Source organism: Myiozetetes cayanensis, unplaced genomic scaffold (genome assembly GCF_022539395.1).
Source record: "Myiozetetes cayanensis isolate MyiCay16 unplaced genomic scaffold, myiCay2020 scf4, whole genome shotgun sequence".
In the NCBI taxonomy this organism is placed as follows: Eukaryota; Metazoa; Chordata; class Aves; order Passeriformes; family Tyrannidae; genus Myiozetetes; species Myiozetetes cayanensis.
Window position 1 is genome coordinate 40,641,431 of NW_026087631.1, and position 17,524 is coordinate 40,658,954.

Here is a 17,524-nt window from a genome sequence, read left to right on the forward strand (position 1 = left end):
TGTCTCCCCAGTCTCACTGAGGGAAGGGAGTGAGCAGGGAATATACAAAGAGCTATGTAGTAGTGTCTAGCTGCTGGTCAGGGTCAACCAACCACAAATGTATAGAAGAGTATAATATACAGAACAATCCTATAGATAGTATTTTGTGTGCAGTTCAATATGAAGTGCCTTTAGATACGAGTAATGCATTCTTCAGAACTCACCTGTTTTGTAAATTAGAATAGTATATGAATGTGGCCCAGAGCATTAAACCAAACAAGAAGTGGAAAATCTTTTCTGAAACAAGGTTAGTTTCCTAAAGAAACAAAAGCATTATGAAGATGTTATAGCTGTCTGTGAACAAGAAGATCTGAATTCACAGAATTGAACACTGATCTTAAAGAACTCTATTTGGTGGTAGAACAGTTATTGCTGGCCTACGGTTAGGGCAGACCCTAGTGCTGCAAAAGGCTGAGAAAGCATTACTGCCCGAAGTACCTCATCATCACCAAGACAAAACAGAACAAATGGACAAAATGATACAAAGACAGGATGTCATGCACCATTTCAGCAGCTGAAATAGGTATTCAATGAAAGTATACTTATTTGTTCCTTACTGCCCCTCACAAAGGACTTTTAAAATACTTTCAATAATAATGTTTAAACTGATCTCACAGCATGATTCAAAACTCTTCTATAGTAATTTCATTTTTAGTATATATTATTTAATATATATTTTTATATGGAGCCCCTGGTGGTCTAGTGGTTAAGGGCGCGGCGCTGTCACCGCCGAGGCCCGGGTTTGATTCCCGGTCAGGGACACTCCCCAGGCAGATGGAGCTCGTTAGCCCTTAAAGGCAACCCATCTACGTCCTAAGGACCTCGCTGCCACCGTCCAAGCTCGCTTGGCCCCGGCAGATGAACCTTAGGATTAAAGGGTGGGCTCAGTTCCGTGCACACTGTGTCTCACCTAAAAAATCCAATGCGCAGGCTGGAAGGTGTAGAGACCTTCCCCGGATCTTCGCTCGCGAAGACTGGCCATTATTATATTTTTATATGTTATTTAAGTTACCTCAGCTAGCTCTTTCACTTGAAAAAACACGTTCTAGGCATAAACTTTTTTTTTGTCAGAAAAAGGACAAGAGTGTAGACAAGAAATAAAGACAGACCACTGCAATAGACTTGTCTGGCCAAGGGCTATAACATGTAGCATTCTGACCCATGGGAATGAGTCAGCCTCAAGAGGCTGACTTAATTCTTATGATCCCCAGAGATCATATGTGATTTTAGAGACTCCAGTAGATGCCCTCTAAGTAAAGTGTAAAGGTGTAGAGGATGTACAGAACAGTGTTACCTTCCTCCATCAAGTTCAGTGTTCACTAGCGACCGACGCTTCTACTGCCAAATATTACAGTGCTAATATCATTATTTTACCAATGTCACAGAGATCACATTTATAATGTGGTGAGTGGTTTTATTTACCTGTCTACAGTCACAGTTTCTGAGTTAGTTCCAAAATTTATAAACATACATGTTCAAACTATGTTTCTCAGCTCTTTACTTGTGCATATCTGGAGGAATTAAGACAGGATTTTATTATCTTTTCATTTAAGAATAAAGAAACAAGCTGTTCAATGTGTTAACCATCCCCCCCAAATTGAAAAGATACATTCAAGAGTCTACCAGTGATGCCTCAAAGCTAGCAGAGATGCAAAGTTTCAAAGGCTAATTCAATAAACAGCTAAAAGGGAAAAATACATACTGTAAAGCTAGATATCAGACTGACATATATGATTTAAAATAAACAGTCTTATGTTGATTGGTACTGAGAATAGTGTTCACAGCTTCACAGAGATAAGTGGAAGATGAAAGCATGCATTGCCTGGAAGAAATATCTCACCTGATGACCTGTAAGAATTTCATTATACATAAAAATTTAAAAAATTGCAGTATGTATGCAAAAAAATAAAGCGATACTGTAGTTGGCATACACAACCTGACTTTTCACATCAATTAATACAGGCAAATCTGAACACACATGAGCATAACTAAGGATTCAACAGGCAAGATCTGAAAAATTAATTGAAGTAATTTAAAATATTACCAGCCTCTTCTACCCTAGAGGCAAAAGCTAACTCCAGTTTGTAGTCCAGCATCCCAGCCCAACCCTGCCCTCTCCATGGCTCTGAGCTATGACAGACTGTGAACTAGAAAATGAGAACTCAGTAACATTCCAAATCCAGCTATCACAAGAACATCTGCAAAAGTGTAGACAGATTGGCACAGTACTGTTTTTCAACTACTAAAGCTAAACCACAACTTTTCTGTCAAAACCCTAGAGTCATAAAGTATAAAAGGGGCCTGATGATTTCAGTATTTGCACACAAAACATAGGCACTTAGAATTGCAGACCCCCCAAACCCCAGTTAAAATGTAAGAAGAATAATAAGGTACAATGACAGAAATTAGTAACTGTGTTGCATAAAATTTGATAATCTGATCCCTACAAGGAGGGATCACAGGCAAGATTTGAATTTGTATAACTATCCTGGCTTATTGTGTTATTCTTCCTTGCCATTATGAGAACAGAGGGGTGAAAGTCTCCCTTACTTGGCTTCCCATTTCTCAAAAATACCTTTGCTACCAATCTCATCATACACACTTGACGAAAACATCATTCCTTCTGGATTCAAAACGATTGAAAACAATAAATAGCCATTTATTTCTGAGTACAAAATTGAGAATGTTCTTTTGACTGCATTTTCTTAACCATCTCCAGGTGGAGGAAACCACAGGGAAGAATACTGAAAATATTTCAACCTATATTTGACATTTATAAGAAAAGGAAATTGAATACACTGTGCTATGTTCTAAAAAAATAGTTCAATTAATTTACAAATACATAGAGACAAGTGACTTTAGTAATGAACAGTTTTTTATTTTAGATTGTCTTCAAAACAAAGCATATTTAAACAAAGATATAGCAATGAACTTCATCTGGCCAATTACAATGTATTTTATATTTCAGTAGAAAGGTATATAATATATACTTAAGAGTATACATATGCATTTTAAAATTCCCTTTGTGAATAAAAATTAAGGGGGTTTGTATGACTGGTCAGCTTTTTCTCTTTTTTTTTCCTAATCCTCTTTTGATAACTGTTTAGTTATCACAGTTTATTTTATGCCTGAAATCTTAAAAATATGTTTCTTCTTACAGTGTTCTTTGTAATATCTTTAGATACAATGAAGTCCATCTTACTGGTGGACACCTCATTTATATAGAACATACAGAAGGTATTGTATGTATATATGAGGGACATATAGTCATATATAATTTTACAGCTTTAGAGTTATCTAATCTCTCCCATACACTAAGCTTTAAGACTGTCAAAAACTTAAATTGTAGACCCCAATGTTTTCAGACTGATGCTGGGTTTTAAATTTCAGCAAATATTCCAAAGTTTTCATTGTACTATTGCTAAATTTTCAGCACAATTACCATGTTTTGTGACCTATAACTGGGAAAAAAATAATAGTTTTCCTTATAGCAGAGAATGAGTTGAAATATGTATAATCAGCATGGGATGACGGGCAGAATATTTCTGTCAAAATATATCGGTTTCTCAAATTCTATTTATGTGAAATGGGCAATAATAATAAAGTCCTATTTACTTCAGCATTTAAATCCTATCTCATTTACATTAATTTTTTGCCTGCTGTAAATTCTTTGGTTTCAACAGAATTACCTCTGATTTACACAGGTGCTAGCAAAACTACCATAATCCCTTTAAAACATCATATATTACAATTATTTACACAGAGAAATAAAATGGCACTGACAAAGATAAGAGATTCACACATGTGTAGCAAGAGATGCCTGGGATCTCAGAAAGTTTATTATCTTGAACAGCTAGGGCAGATAAAGTCAGCACAGTTGTACTGGACATAGCAAAAAAAGATATTTAGGGCAGACCAAGAAATACTGAGGTGAAGCAACACTCCAAAGGTCACATAGCAGGTCAGTGACCAAGATGTGAAGAGCACTGTGATTTCCTGACACTCAGTTCAGTGTCTTAACTTATGCTATCTTTCTGCAGAAACACACAAAAAACTGTAAGAACTATAAATCATAAAACTATAAATCTGTGTAAGACCACTGCACTGCTGAAACAAATGTGTCTGAAACCTAATTTAAGAGCTCAGCCCTGGCATTAAACTCTTAAAAAACTGGTTAAAAGGTAGAACTTATCAACTGTGCTTTTTAAAAATACTGTAATTTTGGGGTTTTTTTAAATGATTCTTTCCTCCTAGAGCTCTTCCAACCTCTCTGTAGCTCTCTTGGCATTTACCATGGGGAATCTCTTAAGTCCCAACTTTATGAATTACTGTGGAGACTTCACAAGACTCTGTATATGAGTACTTAGACTCTGTATATGAGTACTTTCTGTTCATCCTCCTTCAGCTGATTTCCTTAGCAATCTGGTTGACATACATTACACAATTATTTCTACATTAACTCTTAAATACATAATTATTGGAGATCTTTCTCCTCATTTCCAAGTTTTGCTGCTTTTCCTGTTATTTTGCCATAAGGTATCTAATCACTGTAAGCCCAGAGCCTTTAGCATGCAGTCATATGTCCATTCCTGAAGCCTTCCAGTTATCCCTTTTTCCAGTCAACATTATTTTCTGTCTTTTAGACACCAAACTGGCTACTATCTTTAAACCAGGCATCTTTCTATGTCCAGCAGAGAGCTGAGTCAGAGCTTTAAAAAGAAATGTCTCCAATGCATTTAAAGGAATCCCAGGAGAATCTAGACCCTTTCAAGAAGTGCAGTGCAGAGTCTCCAGGTAGCTCCCAGATGATATTGCTTGTCTCATTCTCTGTTAAACTTAGGTGGGGTTTTTTCCCCGAGGCTGAAAAGGAATTTTTTTTGCAAGTTGGTGAAAACAGTTTCCTGTTCAGCTCGTTTGTTGGATCTGCTCACACAGTATCTACCATAACAGAGTTATGGTCTCTGAGAATGGTGCTCATGCACTGTAAGAAAAATGAATATTCCACTAATATCAACAAAATCACCTGTGTAAGTCAGACATGCATCTAAACTTTCCAAGAGACATACATGCACAACTACAAACACCTGACATACCTTACAATTTGGTTACACAGATTGAATAATTTAAATCAACATCACTAAATGCTTGAAAGAGTTATATAAAAAGTAGGATATAAAAACATTCAATATATTTTAAGGTACCTCTGTTATGGTCTTTACCTATCATAGTCAAAAACCAAAGTGAAGTCCTATCCTTCTAGGTCTAAGAAGCAAATAAAAAGTAGAGTAAGAAAAAGCTTTTCGAAATCTTTCTCTTTATTCTCCCTTTTTATTTATCAAGATTTTATCCATTAAGACATCTACATTATATTCTGTTCCTGGCACACTGTATGCATCACTAACCATATGCCTTCTGTAAACTGTAAGAATTCATTCACTTCATTCATTAAAATTCACAAGGCCTATTATTCTGTTTACAGTCTAATAGATATTCACTGTCACTATTCAGGCCTCTGATTCAATTTGCCTAAATCCCAGATGCAGAGTAATCCTGATGGAGATTAGCTTAATTTATCACCAATTTCTTCTCAGAACCAAGAAAGGTTGGTATTTCATAATAAAAGCTGTGTTTCTCCTTTTTTCCCAAAGTAGTACACATAGTGAAAAAGAAGCAATAAATGACGGATTTTTTTAATGGTGATATTTTCTCAGTTACACAGGTTTTGCTTTGCATATAGAACAATACCTTTTAAGGTGTGTATTCTGCAAATAAGACTACTGATTCTCATCATACTGGAACACATCCCTGAAACCAAATATTATCCTGATTCTGACTGAACACAGATTGGCAGACATCATCTGCTCCATACAATACAAAATAATCACTCTGGGTATACTTCTCTAGGTAAAGTGTTGACAGTTTGGAGTGTAATAAATGAAATATACTTATCTTTTGGCTTTCAAGTGTTCCCAGTGGGGAAAATTTTCTAGCAACTTGAAGTCATATTAAAGGTGTCCACTTCCACATCAAAACTGACAGTGCTGATTTATATGATACTATCTGCTGTTGTTTGTAAAATGTCCCTGTGACTTGCTAAAGAAACCTTTGTTTGGTCAAGCAACACTGCCAATTACTAAATTTTACAATTACCCATGATGCAGTTGGGGTTTTTTTTTCAGATAAAGAAACAAATGGTCACTGCGCCTCTGATCTGGGTAGCTATATGAAAAAATATGTTCTGCACATCCTGGGCCTGGAAGGAGTTGGAGCAGTAGTACTGTCAGAGTTTGAGAATACATTCAGCAACAGAAATGCTCTATAAAGAATACTTCTTACTGTCTCACCATAACTGGAGAATTCTGAGAGTCACCTGTAAGGATTTTCATCTATCCACGGAACTGACTCTGTGGCTGGTGGTACAGGCACTAGCAGTGTATTTGTATTGCACTCATGTTATAAAGGAGCCGACAAAACCCAACAGAATATTTCCCAAATATTAATGCCTCCCAACTCAACCACCAACTATGTCCAAATTTTTTAAAAAAAATTTTTTTTTTTAGATAAAGAGGAAATAGGACATCATCTGCATATGGCCATTCTGAGAAGAACATGTTTCCTAGCAATGCTCTATCTTCACAAATACAGAACTGTTCAAGAGAAATAGACGGTGATGGTAAATAACAGGAATTTGCCAAATAAAGGGAATTTTTAATGTGAAAGTGGCCAGTCATTAATTACTTGTTCTTTGCAACAGGAAGACGTTTCATGTAACATTTTCAATTAGTACTGACAGTAAGGGCAGTACCAGTATGTCTAGCCTGCAACCATGTAGGCCTGTCCTGTTCTGAATCTCTGTGGTACACAAAAGCTGGTGTTCTGGGTTTTCAAAAGGTTAACTGACTTTTCATGAATTAGCTCACAACTGACCCATATAATGTCTATGACGACATTTCCTAAATGGAGTAGGGAGGAAGCTTTGTAAGGCAGAAATGAGCACTGAGGGTCTCAGGGGTGGAACTTTTTAACAGAAGTGTTAACTTACCTGTTCCCTACAGTGGAAGATAGCAGTGAGAAAGAGTCATGCCAAACTGATGCCAGTATTCAAGATAAACTGCAGGAAGGTAAGAGAGACTGACATATATTGGGATATAAAGTGAACTGACTGAATGGCAAATAACTGGCAGAACATTATTTGGCCAAGCAGAGGTGAAATAAGTCCTCTGACACATGTGGCTGCCCACAGCTGTTTGTCAAACAACAGAGGGTGAAATACACCTAGCTTAAGCCCTGCTCTGAGTAGCCAAAATGAGGGCAGATGTCTTAAGGGGGTGAAGGCTAGATCCCCACGTAGATCCATTAAGCTTGCCAAGTAAACTGCCGTGGGTCTTGATCTTGGCAGTCAGTTCTATTAGATGGTTATACTGGAGACCTATCAAGAACAGTGCCAGAACATACCAGATGTGCAGTGTGCTGCAGAGGGTATCCTCTGCAGAAAGCACACAAGTCCCAAATGACAGAGGTACTTTGGAAGTGAGAAAAGCACTTAGATGATTTCGAAGCATTCAGCTGCCATCACCTATTTATTACAGCCACAGCTGAATATAGATGCCTTATCAAAACATCTTCCTCAAGGTCAGAAAAGCTCTTATATTCTCATACTCAGGCAGTGTCATCACTGAAGATTAACCTTTCGAAACAAGTTTTGCTGATGTATAAGTTGAATGGGACAAACAATACTACTGAGTCTTGAGCTTACAAGGTTTCTAACAGAAACACAGAGTCAAAGTCTAGCTAAGCAAAAAAACCCAAACTACATTAATGTAGGAAAACAGAATTAATGAAGAATTTTGGACAGTTTCATAGCAAACTAACATGCTGTACTAAATTTTCAATAGACATCCCATGAAGCATTCTAATACCAGCTTTTTTAACTTTATCCGGTGGCTGTTTTCTGCATGACTTCTCAGAAGTACTGTGAACACAACAAAGAAGATTTTGCTATGTGCAGTTGTAGTGCTGCACATAACTGGTAAGATCCACCTGAGGATCTGATAGGGCAACACATGTTAGAGAACATCCTGAACAATGAAAACACCATAGAAATTGAATGTATGATTCAAAGAGAATTTATGGTGCTGATGGAAGCTAGATGGGATAAAAATGTGCAGCTTTAGAAAAGGTATCTGAAGTATCAGTAGAACCACCTGGTCTCTCCTACAGGTAGTTTGCATTCTTCTGTAATAAAAATGTTTTATTGTGCTTAGTTGACATTATACTTATGGCTTTCCATTATTGTTTTGCAGTCTTCATAAATGTCATGGACAAATTTTATCAGGATTTGAATTTTGTGATAATACTTAATAATTAAGATTAGCTCTGATCTTTACAAAACTCTAAATACACCTATATTTTAAGATTTACTTTTCAGATCAACTGCATGGGCTAGTTTTAATCCATTTAACATATTATTTACCTTGCATAGCCTACATTTTTTATCTGAACATCTCAATAGTAGGTCAGACATCTTAAAAAACAGTATATTAAAATGAATAGTAACCTTTATTAACAGACTTTTGCCACCCTCCAGAAAACAAATCAGATTTATTCAATGAAACTTAGTTTCCATAAAAGCTTTTTAAGAAGTATAACCATAATCTTGTTTTAATATTTTAATAATTGAATTTCATATCAGATTTTCAGTGTTTTACCCAGAAATTAGGGTAGACTAATGAACCTAAGATATTGCCTTTTCTGAATATTAAATCAATATTATCCTTCTTTTAGACTCAAGCTAGTGTTGTAACATATGTACTCTAACCTTGAATACTTATTCAAAATGAGGACCAGTAAGAGAAAAATTTCTTAACCAGCACGATAAACTTGTTAGCTATAAAAGTTTTCAATTTAAAAATACTATTTTTTTAATAAAATGTTTAAAATCTTCCTTTGCTTGCTAAAAGACTGGGGATATTGTAATATCTTCATATAACATTAGCCTACTTCATTCCAGAAACAAAAAAGGAATATTCATGGACGACCTCTATCTTTACACAGTTGCAGATTTTTTTAATCTCATATAGATTGTATCCACCCTGTAATATCTACCTTATTAATAATACATTTTTAAATACTGCCTGTTCATTATTGTTCTTGGCCTTTCTACCCACAGATATCCTCTTGATTTCTTTAGTCTTTTCTCCATCCTTTATAGTCTATTATTGCTCATATTTTCAGGTTATTATCTATAATTAATTTCCAATTCATTTATATTGCCTTTTTATTTCTAAATACTTTGTATCTTTCCTATTAAGCTGGAATAGATATTTATAAGGAGCTACTCTCTAATTATGGAACCGTGGTTTTTTGGTTACTTAATAAACTGTTACAGTCCACAATTTCTATTCATATTTCCCACTAGCCTATATCTTCCTCGTAACAACTTTGGAGAAATGAACTGCTCTGAATCAACCTATTTTAGGTGCCCTTTTAGTTCCCACTGAAAGCAACTCAGGACACCTGATCCCTATACCATGCTCACACAAAATAAGTCCAATAATTACTTACAACATACTGGCTCCAGCAACTTTTGTTTGCAGTTATTTCTTCTATGATTTTTAGAAACTATTAAATAGATGCTACAATTTAGCTATTTTATTTAATTGCGTAAGTGTCCCGAATTGGGGTGTCCACAGCAATGCAACATTTTACTGTATTTTGCAAATATGGGCTCAACTAGTAACTCATCATAATGTGATTCAGTTATGTATACTGTACTTCTACCAGAAACCACTCCACCGGGTTTTGTTACTTAGTATCTTGACCCAAATGGATTCAAGACCCTGTGGTTCTGTGTTATTAATAACTCTAAAAGCAAGTAACACTCTCTGGTATAATCAGAAAGAGTCGCACTCTCTTCTCTGAAGTTCCTCTGTTGTCTTATTAATAGCTGTGACTATTAATTAATAACTGAAATAATTTAATTGTTTTATGTTAAAAAAGAACTATGTAATGTCACAACAGACATGGAATAGGTAGAAAAAGCAACTGCATTTAATTTATGAATGAGAATATTACAATTGCACTCTGAAAACAAGTAAGGCTTATGAAGCCATCAGAATAGAACACAAAGATAGGAGGGTCATACAAATATGTTAACCTGTTTAAGCGAGATACAGGTTAAACTTGTTCTCTATACGGAAAAAATTACTTGAGTTACTGAAACTAGAGAACCAAGGTCAGAGGAAAACTGACAGCTACCTGGAAGGAGAGAGTAGAAATGAGACAGACCAGACTTCAAAGGAAGAGCAGGTGCAAGAAGGAGTACTGCTACTTATCACAGTAAGTATCATCACAATACCTTGATCTTCCAATGCAGGTTATAACATCAGATACACAAGAGGTATTTTAACAGGATTTAGTTGATATACTGCACAGCTCCACTGAATCGCCAAGGATTTTCAATGATATTTTTTTACTGTGGTATACCATGAATAGAATCTGATTTTAGCACCTAACTAAACAAATTACTCTACTTAAAGAACTCTCTATTCATCAGTATTTGACTTATAGACAGCATATTAATTTTCAAAAAATCTTTCTGCAGAGGAACAGTACTCAGCAAAAATGTTACTTGAAATATGCATGCATATTCTTTTTATCCAGGTAAGAAAGTAGGTATTTAGCTTTATTAGCTAAATATTATTATTTAGAGAGAAATTGCATATTAACATTCTTTTCACATGCAGTACAACTGTGTAAGTGATAATGAATATTCATGACAACTAACACTGAAGCTGTCATCTTACTCAACAATGAATGAAGTTATAATACTTGCTAATGGGTGATTTTGCTCATTACAGTTACTTTTGAAAACAGAGTATCTTTTACTTTCCCATTTTTTTGTGTTTGACAAACTTGGGGAAATGGGCAAATGCTAAAGGTCTGAGAACTGCCATGTAGAGTGACTTCTTATAAGATAATGACAGAAAAAAAGATATAATCCACAAGTATTTAAGTTACTAAATTTCAATCCACAGTTGAAAGTTATTCTTGAAGAAATAACTATATATGCCTTCTTTTTATATGTAGTGCATCAAAATACCATTGCTCTTTACTTTGGATGCTATCAAACTTGCCCAAACATATCTGAAAGGAGCTCAGCTCTACTGAAATCCAAGAACAGTAGAAAACTGGATCTGTTTCATGGGTTAATAAGCTATAGCCTTGTTTGAAAGTAGGTATATAGTAGATATATGCTAAATTAGTAAAATTACAGAATCTCCTGAGTTGGCAGAGATCAACAACAATCATCGAGTCCAACTCCTGGCCCTGCACAGGATCATCCCCAAGAATCACACCATGTGCCTCAGAGTGTTGTCCAAACACTTCTTGAACTAGGTCAGGTTTGGTGCTTTGACCACTTCCCTGGGGAGCCCATTCCAGTGCCCAATCACCCTCTGGGTGAAAAACCTTTTCCTTATATCTAACTTTAACCTCACCTGACACAACTTTAGGCTTCCCTCAAATGCTATGTATTCAAGATAGATACATACTGAATAGGCTTTATATTTCTTAATTATGTGGTGAATATTTCAGAAAAATAAAAAATATTTATATTTCAAATATTAAATTATAAAACATAGATTAGTCTGTTCAGAGAAACTTTGCACGACTTAGTATGATGAAATGATCTGTCTGACACCACCAAGACAGCATTGTTGCATGATGCACGGTAGCAGTTTGTTAAGAATTTAGCCAAAATAAGGAAATAATATTCTCTTTACTTTTCCTAAAACTGCTTTCAATTTTGCAATATAGAGCCTTCCTCATTCAATATTTCTAAAATAAAAAGCATGTGCATATAGAAAATTAGGTACTTCACAGTAATCAGCATATATGAATTATTATGTTAAATGTGTTAATAATTTTTTTTCTGCAGAGTAGGTTGATACAAAACTAAGCGCTTTTTCTTTCTCCTTATTTAGACTAGTTCAGACCTGACACCAGACCACTGCAGGGACTACCAAGATTGTTCCAGAAAAGGGAATGCACCAAAGATCACTCCTTGCTTAATCTGTTACACTTTTCTTACAATCAAAATTACCTTTATGTAGTTGAGCATTCAAAGAAAATGAAAATTCAAACCTTTACAAATGTCTTGAATTCTTCTACTTTCTCACTGGTGAGCAGCAACTTCTTCTGTAATGTTTCCAAAGCCTCTGCACTCTGTTTAGCCAAGCTGTGTAGCTGATCAGAAGCAGCAGTCTCAAGTTCAGTCATAGCACGTTCAGTCTCAATCATTTTGCTTTCTAGTTTGGTAAGCTTGAGATCCTGAAATACATCCACAGAGACACAACAATGCTATGATAAAAGCTGATAAGGAAGTTCACAAGTGTATGAAGAAACCTTCCACACCGTGCTTGACATCACAGAATATTTCACTTGCAACACATAAAATGTAATTTCATGGCAAAAAGTAATCTCACTTTCAGTTATTATGTCCATGTTTCAGTATCTAAATTTCAGAGATGTGACTGAATCAGATGAAGAAAAAGGTTACTATTATTCCGCTCTTTTCTCCCTTTCTGTATTTAAAGAGTCTAAGCTGATGACCCTGCAACTTTTCATTTGAAAGTAAGGTATGAAAAAGTTTCACAGTGCAGCCATCACAACTTTTTCCCCATTATACCTTTTTCCCCAGCTCATCTTTAGCCTTGTGATACATCTGCTCATACTGAGACTTTTCTTTCGTAGCTACATTAAGTCTTTGTTTCAGGGAGTCAATGGAAGTTTTTTTTCCTGAACAGTCTTCAGCCAGTGCCTTTACCTGAAATAATGAAAGACCAAGAGCATTGACTCTCAACATGTATAACTTAAAAATTAAATAAAATCAAAACTAAGCCTACCTATATTACATTAACACACTTTTGCTATATAGTTCTATTGAAATACTTTTTTCAGAAATTACAGTATTTAATAAATCTCTACTGCTGCTCCAGTAGAGACCTTTTACCATGAGTTTTGACTTGTATTAAATATAAAGAGCTCTTCATCTGCAGAGCTGTTTGTTTATGTATATTTTAGAGTTACAGTACTTGCAAAAGGGAGCCACCCACAACTGCTACTCATTTCTTCTGTTAGAGGGAAAAGCATAAATTCAAATTCAGCCAAGAAAACAACTATCTACATGTTAATAGTCTGTAAAGTTTCCTAGATAATTATTATTTAATCTAAACACTGATTTGACCAGTGCTCCTGATAGTATTAATAATCATTCAGCATTCCTGATAGTATTAATAACAAAGTTTTCCTGACAATATCGGTAACAGGGAATTTCTCTGATCTTTTGCTGAAGATAATGTAAAATTTATCAAGCTGATTTTCCACACAGAATAATCAAAATAACAGATGGGATTGGACTTCCTGGAAATGCAGTGCTTAAAATACTCAAAGAAAATCATTAAAACACATCATTCCCTTCCAAATCTTTTATCTAAAACCAAAACCAAGTATTTCTCTCATGTCATACTTTAGCTCCCTTGCTTACTTATGCTCTCACTTTCTGGCTGTGGATTTCCTAATAACACCTTATCTTCGGCATGTAGGGTAAGACAGTAGCTCTCTTTAGAACTGAAAGTGGTATATGACTGCAAGCAGAGATAGTGTTTGTAATATTCAGCAAACACAAACAGAAGCAATTTGGTAAATTGTTTATTTCTATTTTGGGGTTGCAAGATGCATAACCTCACAAAAAAACAAACAACATAATCTTTTTCTGACATTAAAGACCAAAGTGCAATACATCAGCTGCATATCACAGAAATATGCCAAACCACACATAAGTTCTCCTGTTCTCAGTGAAATCATCCTAAAATTGTGCAGGATAAAATAATTTGCTATAGAAGTCAAGAATTACCTACGCAGATTACAATTACATTAAGCTAAGAACTGTGAATCATTCATAACACTGCAGTAGAAAACAGATTAACATATTAAAGCATTTAACTACTATAGCCAGGAGAGATGCATGGTCTTCATTAGCATATGTCATGTAAAATCGCCCTTGTTTCAGGTCTCCTATATTTTATGAACTTACAGTGCATAAAACTAAATCCCACTACTTACAGCATATCCTTGCAACTATGTGTTCTGAATACTTTAATATTTAATTACACCTCTAATGAAGATACATTAAATTATGCTGAATTCATTCAAGCTATCACCATATAGTGATTTCATACAAATTATAGTGGAGGAAATTACACACTTAAATTAACTTTATCTTGTTTGCTTAAAGCAATATATTGATTTAATATGTATAGTGTGTTGAAATAACTTCTGTAAATCCACCAGCTTCCGTTTTTCCTAAAACTAGGAATAGCAAGAAAGAAGTACCTTTTTCTCAAGACTTTCCAGTGTTTCATTTGAGGTTTTCTCATTTTCTTGACTTGCTTTCAGATGAGACTTTAAGTCTTCTATCAAATGTCTTTTCACAGTAACGTCCCTCTCCAAATGAGAAATTCTACAAGGGAAGAAGTCAGACTGCATGACACTCAGAAAATTTTCTTAAGATGTAATTAAAAAGCATAAATGCAGTAGACAAACTATTATTCCTGTAGCTTTAAAATACTTTTTAAAACAAAAGCTGATGCAATTCTTGCAATTTACCCCATTCTCAACTACTAAACCCAGTTTCAAACTCTTATTAAACAGACCTATTTCTATATATGCAATATATTTGTGATTTGCTTTTTGCTTGCTGAACTGAAATGACAGTAATTCTTAAACTATTACCAAAAAAGGCAAAAGAAACCTGCTGAGCATGCAAAATTTAGTAATTAAATTCTTTTGATGTCTCAAGCAATCATTCAAACACTATTTTGTATAAAATTATTTTCAGAAGAAAGTGAAATGGGGAAGTCTCCTTTCATCCAACTAATACACAGAAATAGATGAAAAATCTCCAACCCTATATGTCAGATGAGATAAACTGCAAAACCTAGAAATAACATCAGCATTTGTCAGAAAATTCTCAAATAAAAAAGAAACTCTCACGTAGTACAAACTAGTCTATCCAGTGAGAAATTTATGCCTTATACAGTACTTCCACTATCATGATACAAATTAATATTTTAAATACAAATATAAGCAATACCTGAACATGTTTAGACATCTAGATTTTTTTTCTAATGAAAGCAAAATGAATGATGGCAATATGTTCAGGAATACAACATAGTTAATACAATGTCAATACCATATTAAAAAAAACCCAAGAAAACAGTGCATCTAAAATTTTCTTCAATCTGTTTCACCCTAATAATAATAATGTTATTTTGGTGATTACATATTACAACTTATGAAAAAACAGTATCTATTTTTTAAAGAAACCATGACATCCAATAAGTATTTTAAATTTAAAATCTCATGGTGGAAAAATTCAGTTTTATTTTGAAACAGAAAATAAACCATGCACACAATATAACCATTTTAAGCGCTATTTTTGACATGAACTAATTTCAGACAAGTAAATTGCATTCTTTCTACAATTAAAAAAAAAATTAGAGCAGTTAAAATTCTGGGACAGACAAGAAATTCACAGATACATAAATAGCTTTTTTATACTTTTTATAGTAATATAATTGAATAACAGATTTATATCAGTTAAGGTAGGTAGAATAAAAATCTCGTATACTTGACATATTGTGAATTTAAAAATGAGTAGTAAACCTTAATCAATTCAAATAGAAACAAATACAACTGTCTTTTTGAACTTTTTTAATGAATATAAGAGTAGCTATTTAATCTTATTTAAGCATCCGAACCTTGACATGTCTCTTAGCCCCTAGGCAAAGAATTACTGAATTTGAAAGACTGTGTTAAACAGTGCTGAGGAATTCATTTTGACTTACATCAAGGATACAAAGTCTACTCTAGAGTCTGAGTTTTGATTTAAGGTATTCTTACTGCAATACAGATACTGTAGTTAGTTAGTCACTTGTCAGTTTACCACTTTAGCATCTACTGTTGTAGTTTCTAAAAAAATCCCTGTACCAGTCTGCAAGACTGCAATAAAAAGAATACCACATTTTCTTAAAAATCTAAGAATGTTAAACATTGTAGCAATTCTACAGCTGTCACTGGGTGGCACCAAACACAATGGATAGAAGAGTGACCGTACTTAGTTTGTAGTTCCTGAATCCGTTCTTCTTTTTCCTGGACTTCGTTTTTTAGTGACTTAATGGTGGTTGATTGCTTAGTGATTTCATTATTCGAATTCTATATTGAAAAATAATAAAATATAAACAAAGCAGACTGAATATGATCACAGTCAACAGGAAATTTTGAAATAATGAGCCAAGTAAACTTTCATGTATTTTATGAAAGTTCTTAGAAATTAACTGGTGCAAAAGGAGCATTCTTACTTTCTAGAAACACTTAAGTAGAAGCATATTCCTTGAAAATATGATAAAAATCAGTAATTTTCCATTATTCTAAATATATGATTAATGGATGTTCCCCAGGGCACCTGCGAGCCCAGTGTACCTATCAGGACCATGTTTTCTCTTGCATGACATGGTCAGATGAAAAGGTAACAGAAGAGTAAAACTGGATCTTTATTTGAACTACATCTTTGAATGGCATAGTTCTACAGCAAAAGAGGCCTACATCTATATAGAAAGAATGTCCAGTAATTCCTTTCTTGTGCTTTTAGAAATACAAGACAATATGCAAGAGTGGTTGTTTTTATGTAGCTTCAAATACAAAGCACAAGACAGAGACATGTACAAATTCTACATTTCAGTAACGTGCAGGTATGACCCTAACATTCAGACATATGTAATTCCAGTGAAGGAGAATTATACAGTTGTTGGCCATTCCTCATTGCATACAGTAAAAAGAAAAAAAGGGCCTCAATTGCTCCATGCAAATACACATATCATCTACCCAAGATTTAAATTCAGAATAAATTAATCAGTTTACAGAAATAAAAATATGAAATGTAACTAAGTAGCCATCTTAGCAATCTGAGCATTAGCTTGAATGCCATTGCTGAAAATGGCACATGGCATAGAGAGATTTCAGAACTCCAAAAGGTGTTGCCAAAAGATACGTACATGTTAAGCATAAGCACAACGTATATGCATACATCTATGTGTACAGGTTCAGATGCTGTACAACAGCTTTTTATTCACTATGTATAAATAATAAGCAAACAGATCAGACATGCTGTAAACAAAGATACTTCAGGAGAATTTCTCTGCTCAGTGCAGACTTGTAACGCCTATTAACATTAATGGGAGTATTGTACATAACTCTGTGACTCTCAAGGGGAGTATATATTCTTGTGTGCATTGTTAGATGTAAAATATTGTTCTTAATAACTTGTCTAGTCTATTTAGTATTATTATAATGTGAGGTATAACCAGATAATTGTTAAAATGATGTATGCTAGCAGAATATTCCTCAGTTTCCTGAGACCTGTCTG

General features: G+C 34.5%; 1 protein-coding gene across 8 annotated transcripts in view; it reads right to left on the minus strand.

The window, feature by feature from the left end:
- CNTLN (centlein) overlaps nucleotides 1-17,524 on the minus strand; it is a 185,606-nt gene that overhangs the window by 17,044 nt on the left and 151,038 nt on the right. For 7 of the 8 annotated variants that reach the window (XR_007630627.1, XM_050329960.1, XM_050329959.1 and 4 more), the window contains 4 exons: nucleotides 16,217-16,314; nucleotides 14,434-14,560; nucleotides 12,728-12,865; nucleotides 12,184-12,369 (listed from right to left, as the gene is read on the minus strand). Coding sequence is in view for 7 of the 8 variants with exons in the window: in XM_050329960.1 (XP_050185917.1) it covers nucleotides 12,184-12,369; nucleotides 12,728-12,865; nucleotides 14,434-14,560; nucleotides 16,217-16,314 (549 nt within the window). In the remaining variant the exon portion in view is untranslated. The remainder of the gene's footprint in view (nucleotides 1-12,183; nucleotides 12,370-12,727; nucleotides 12,866-14,433; nucleotides 14,561-16,216; nucleotides 16,315-17,524) is intronic. The other variant, XM_050329957.1, reaches the window with a different exon arrangement.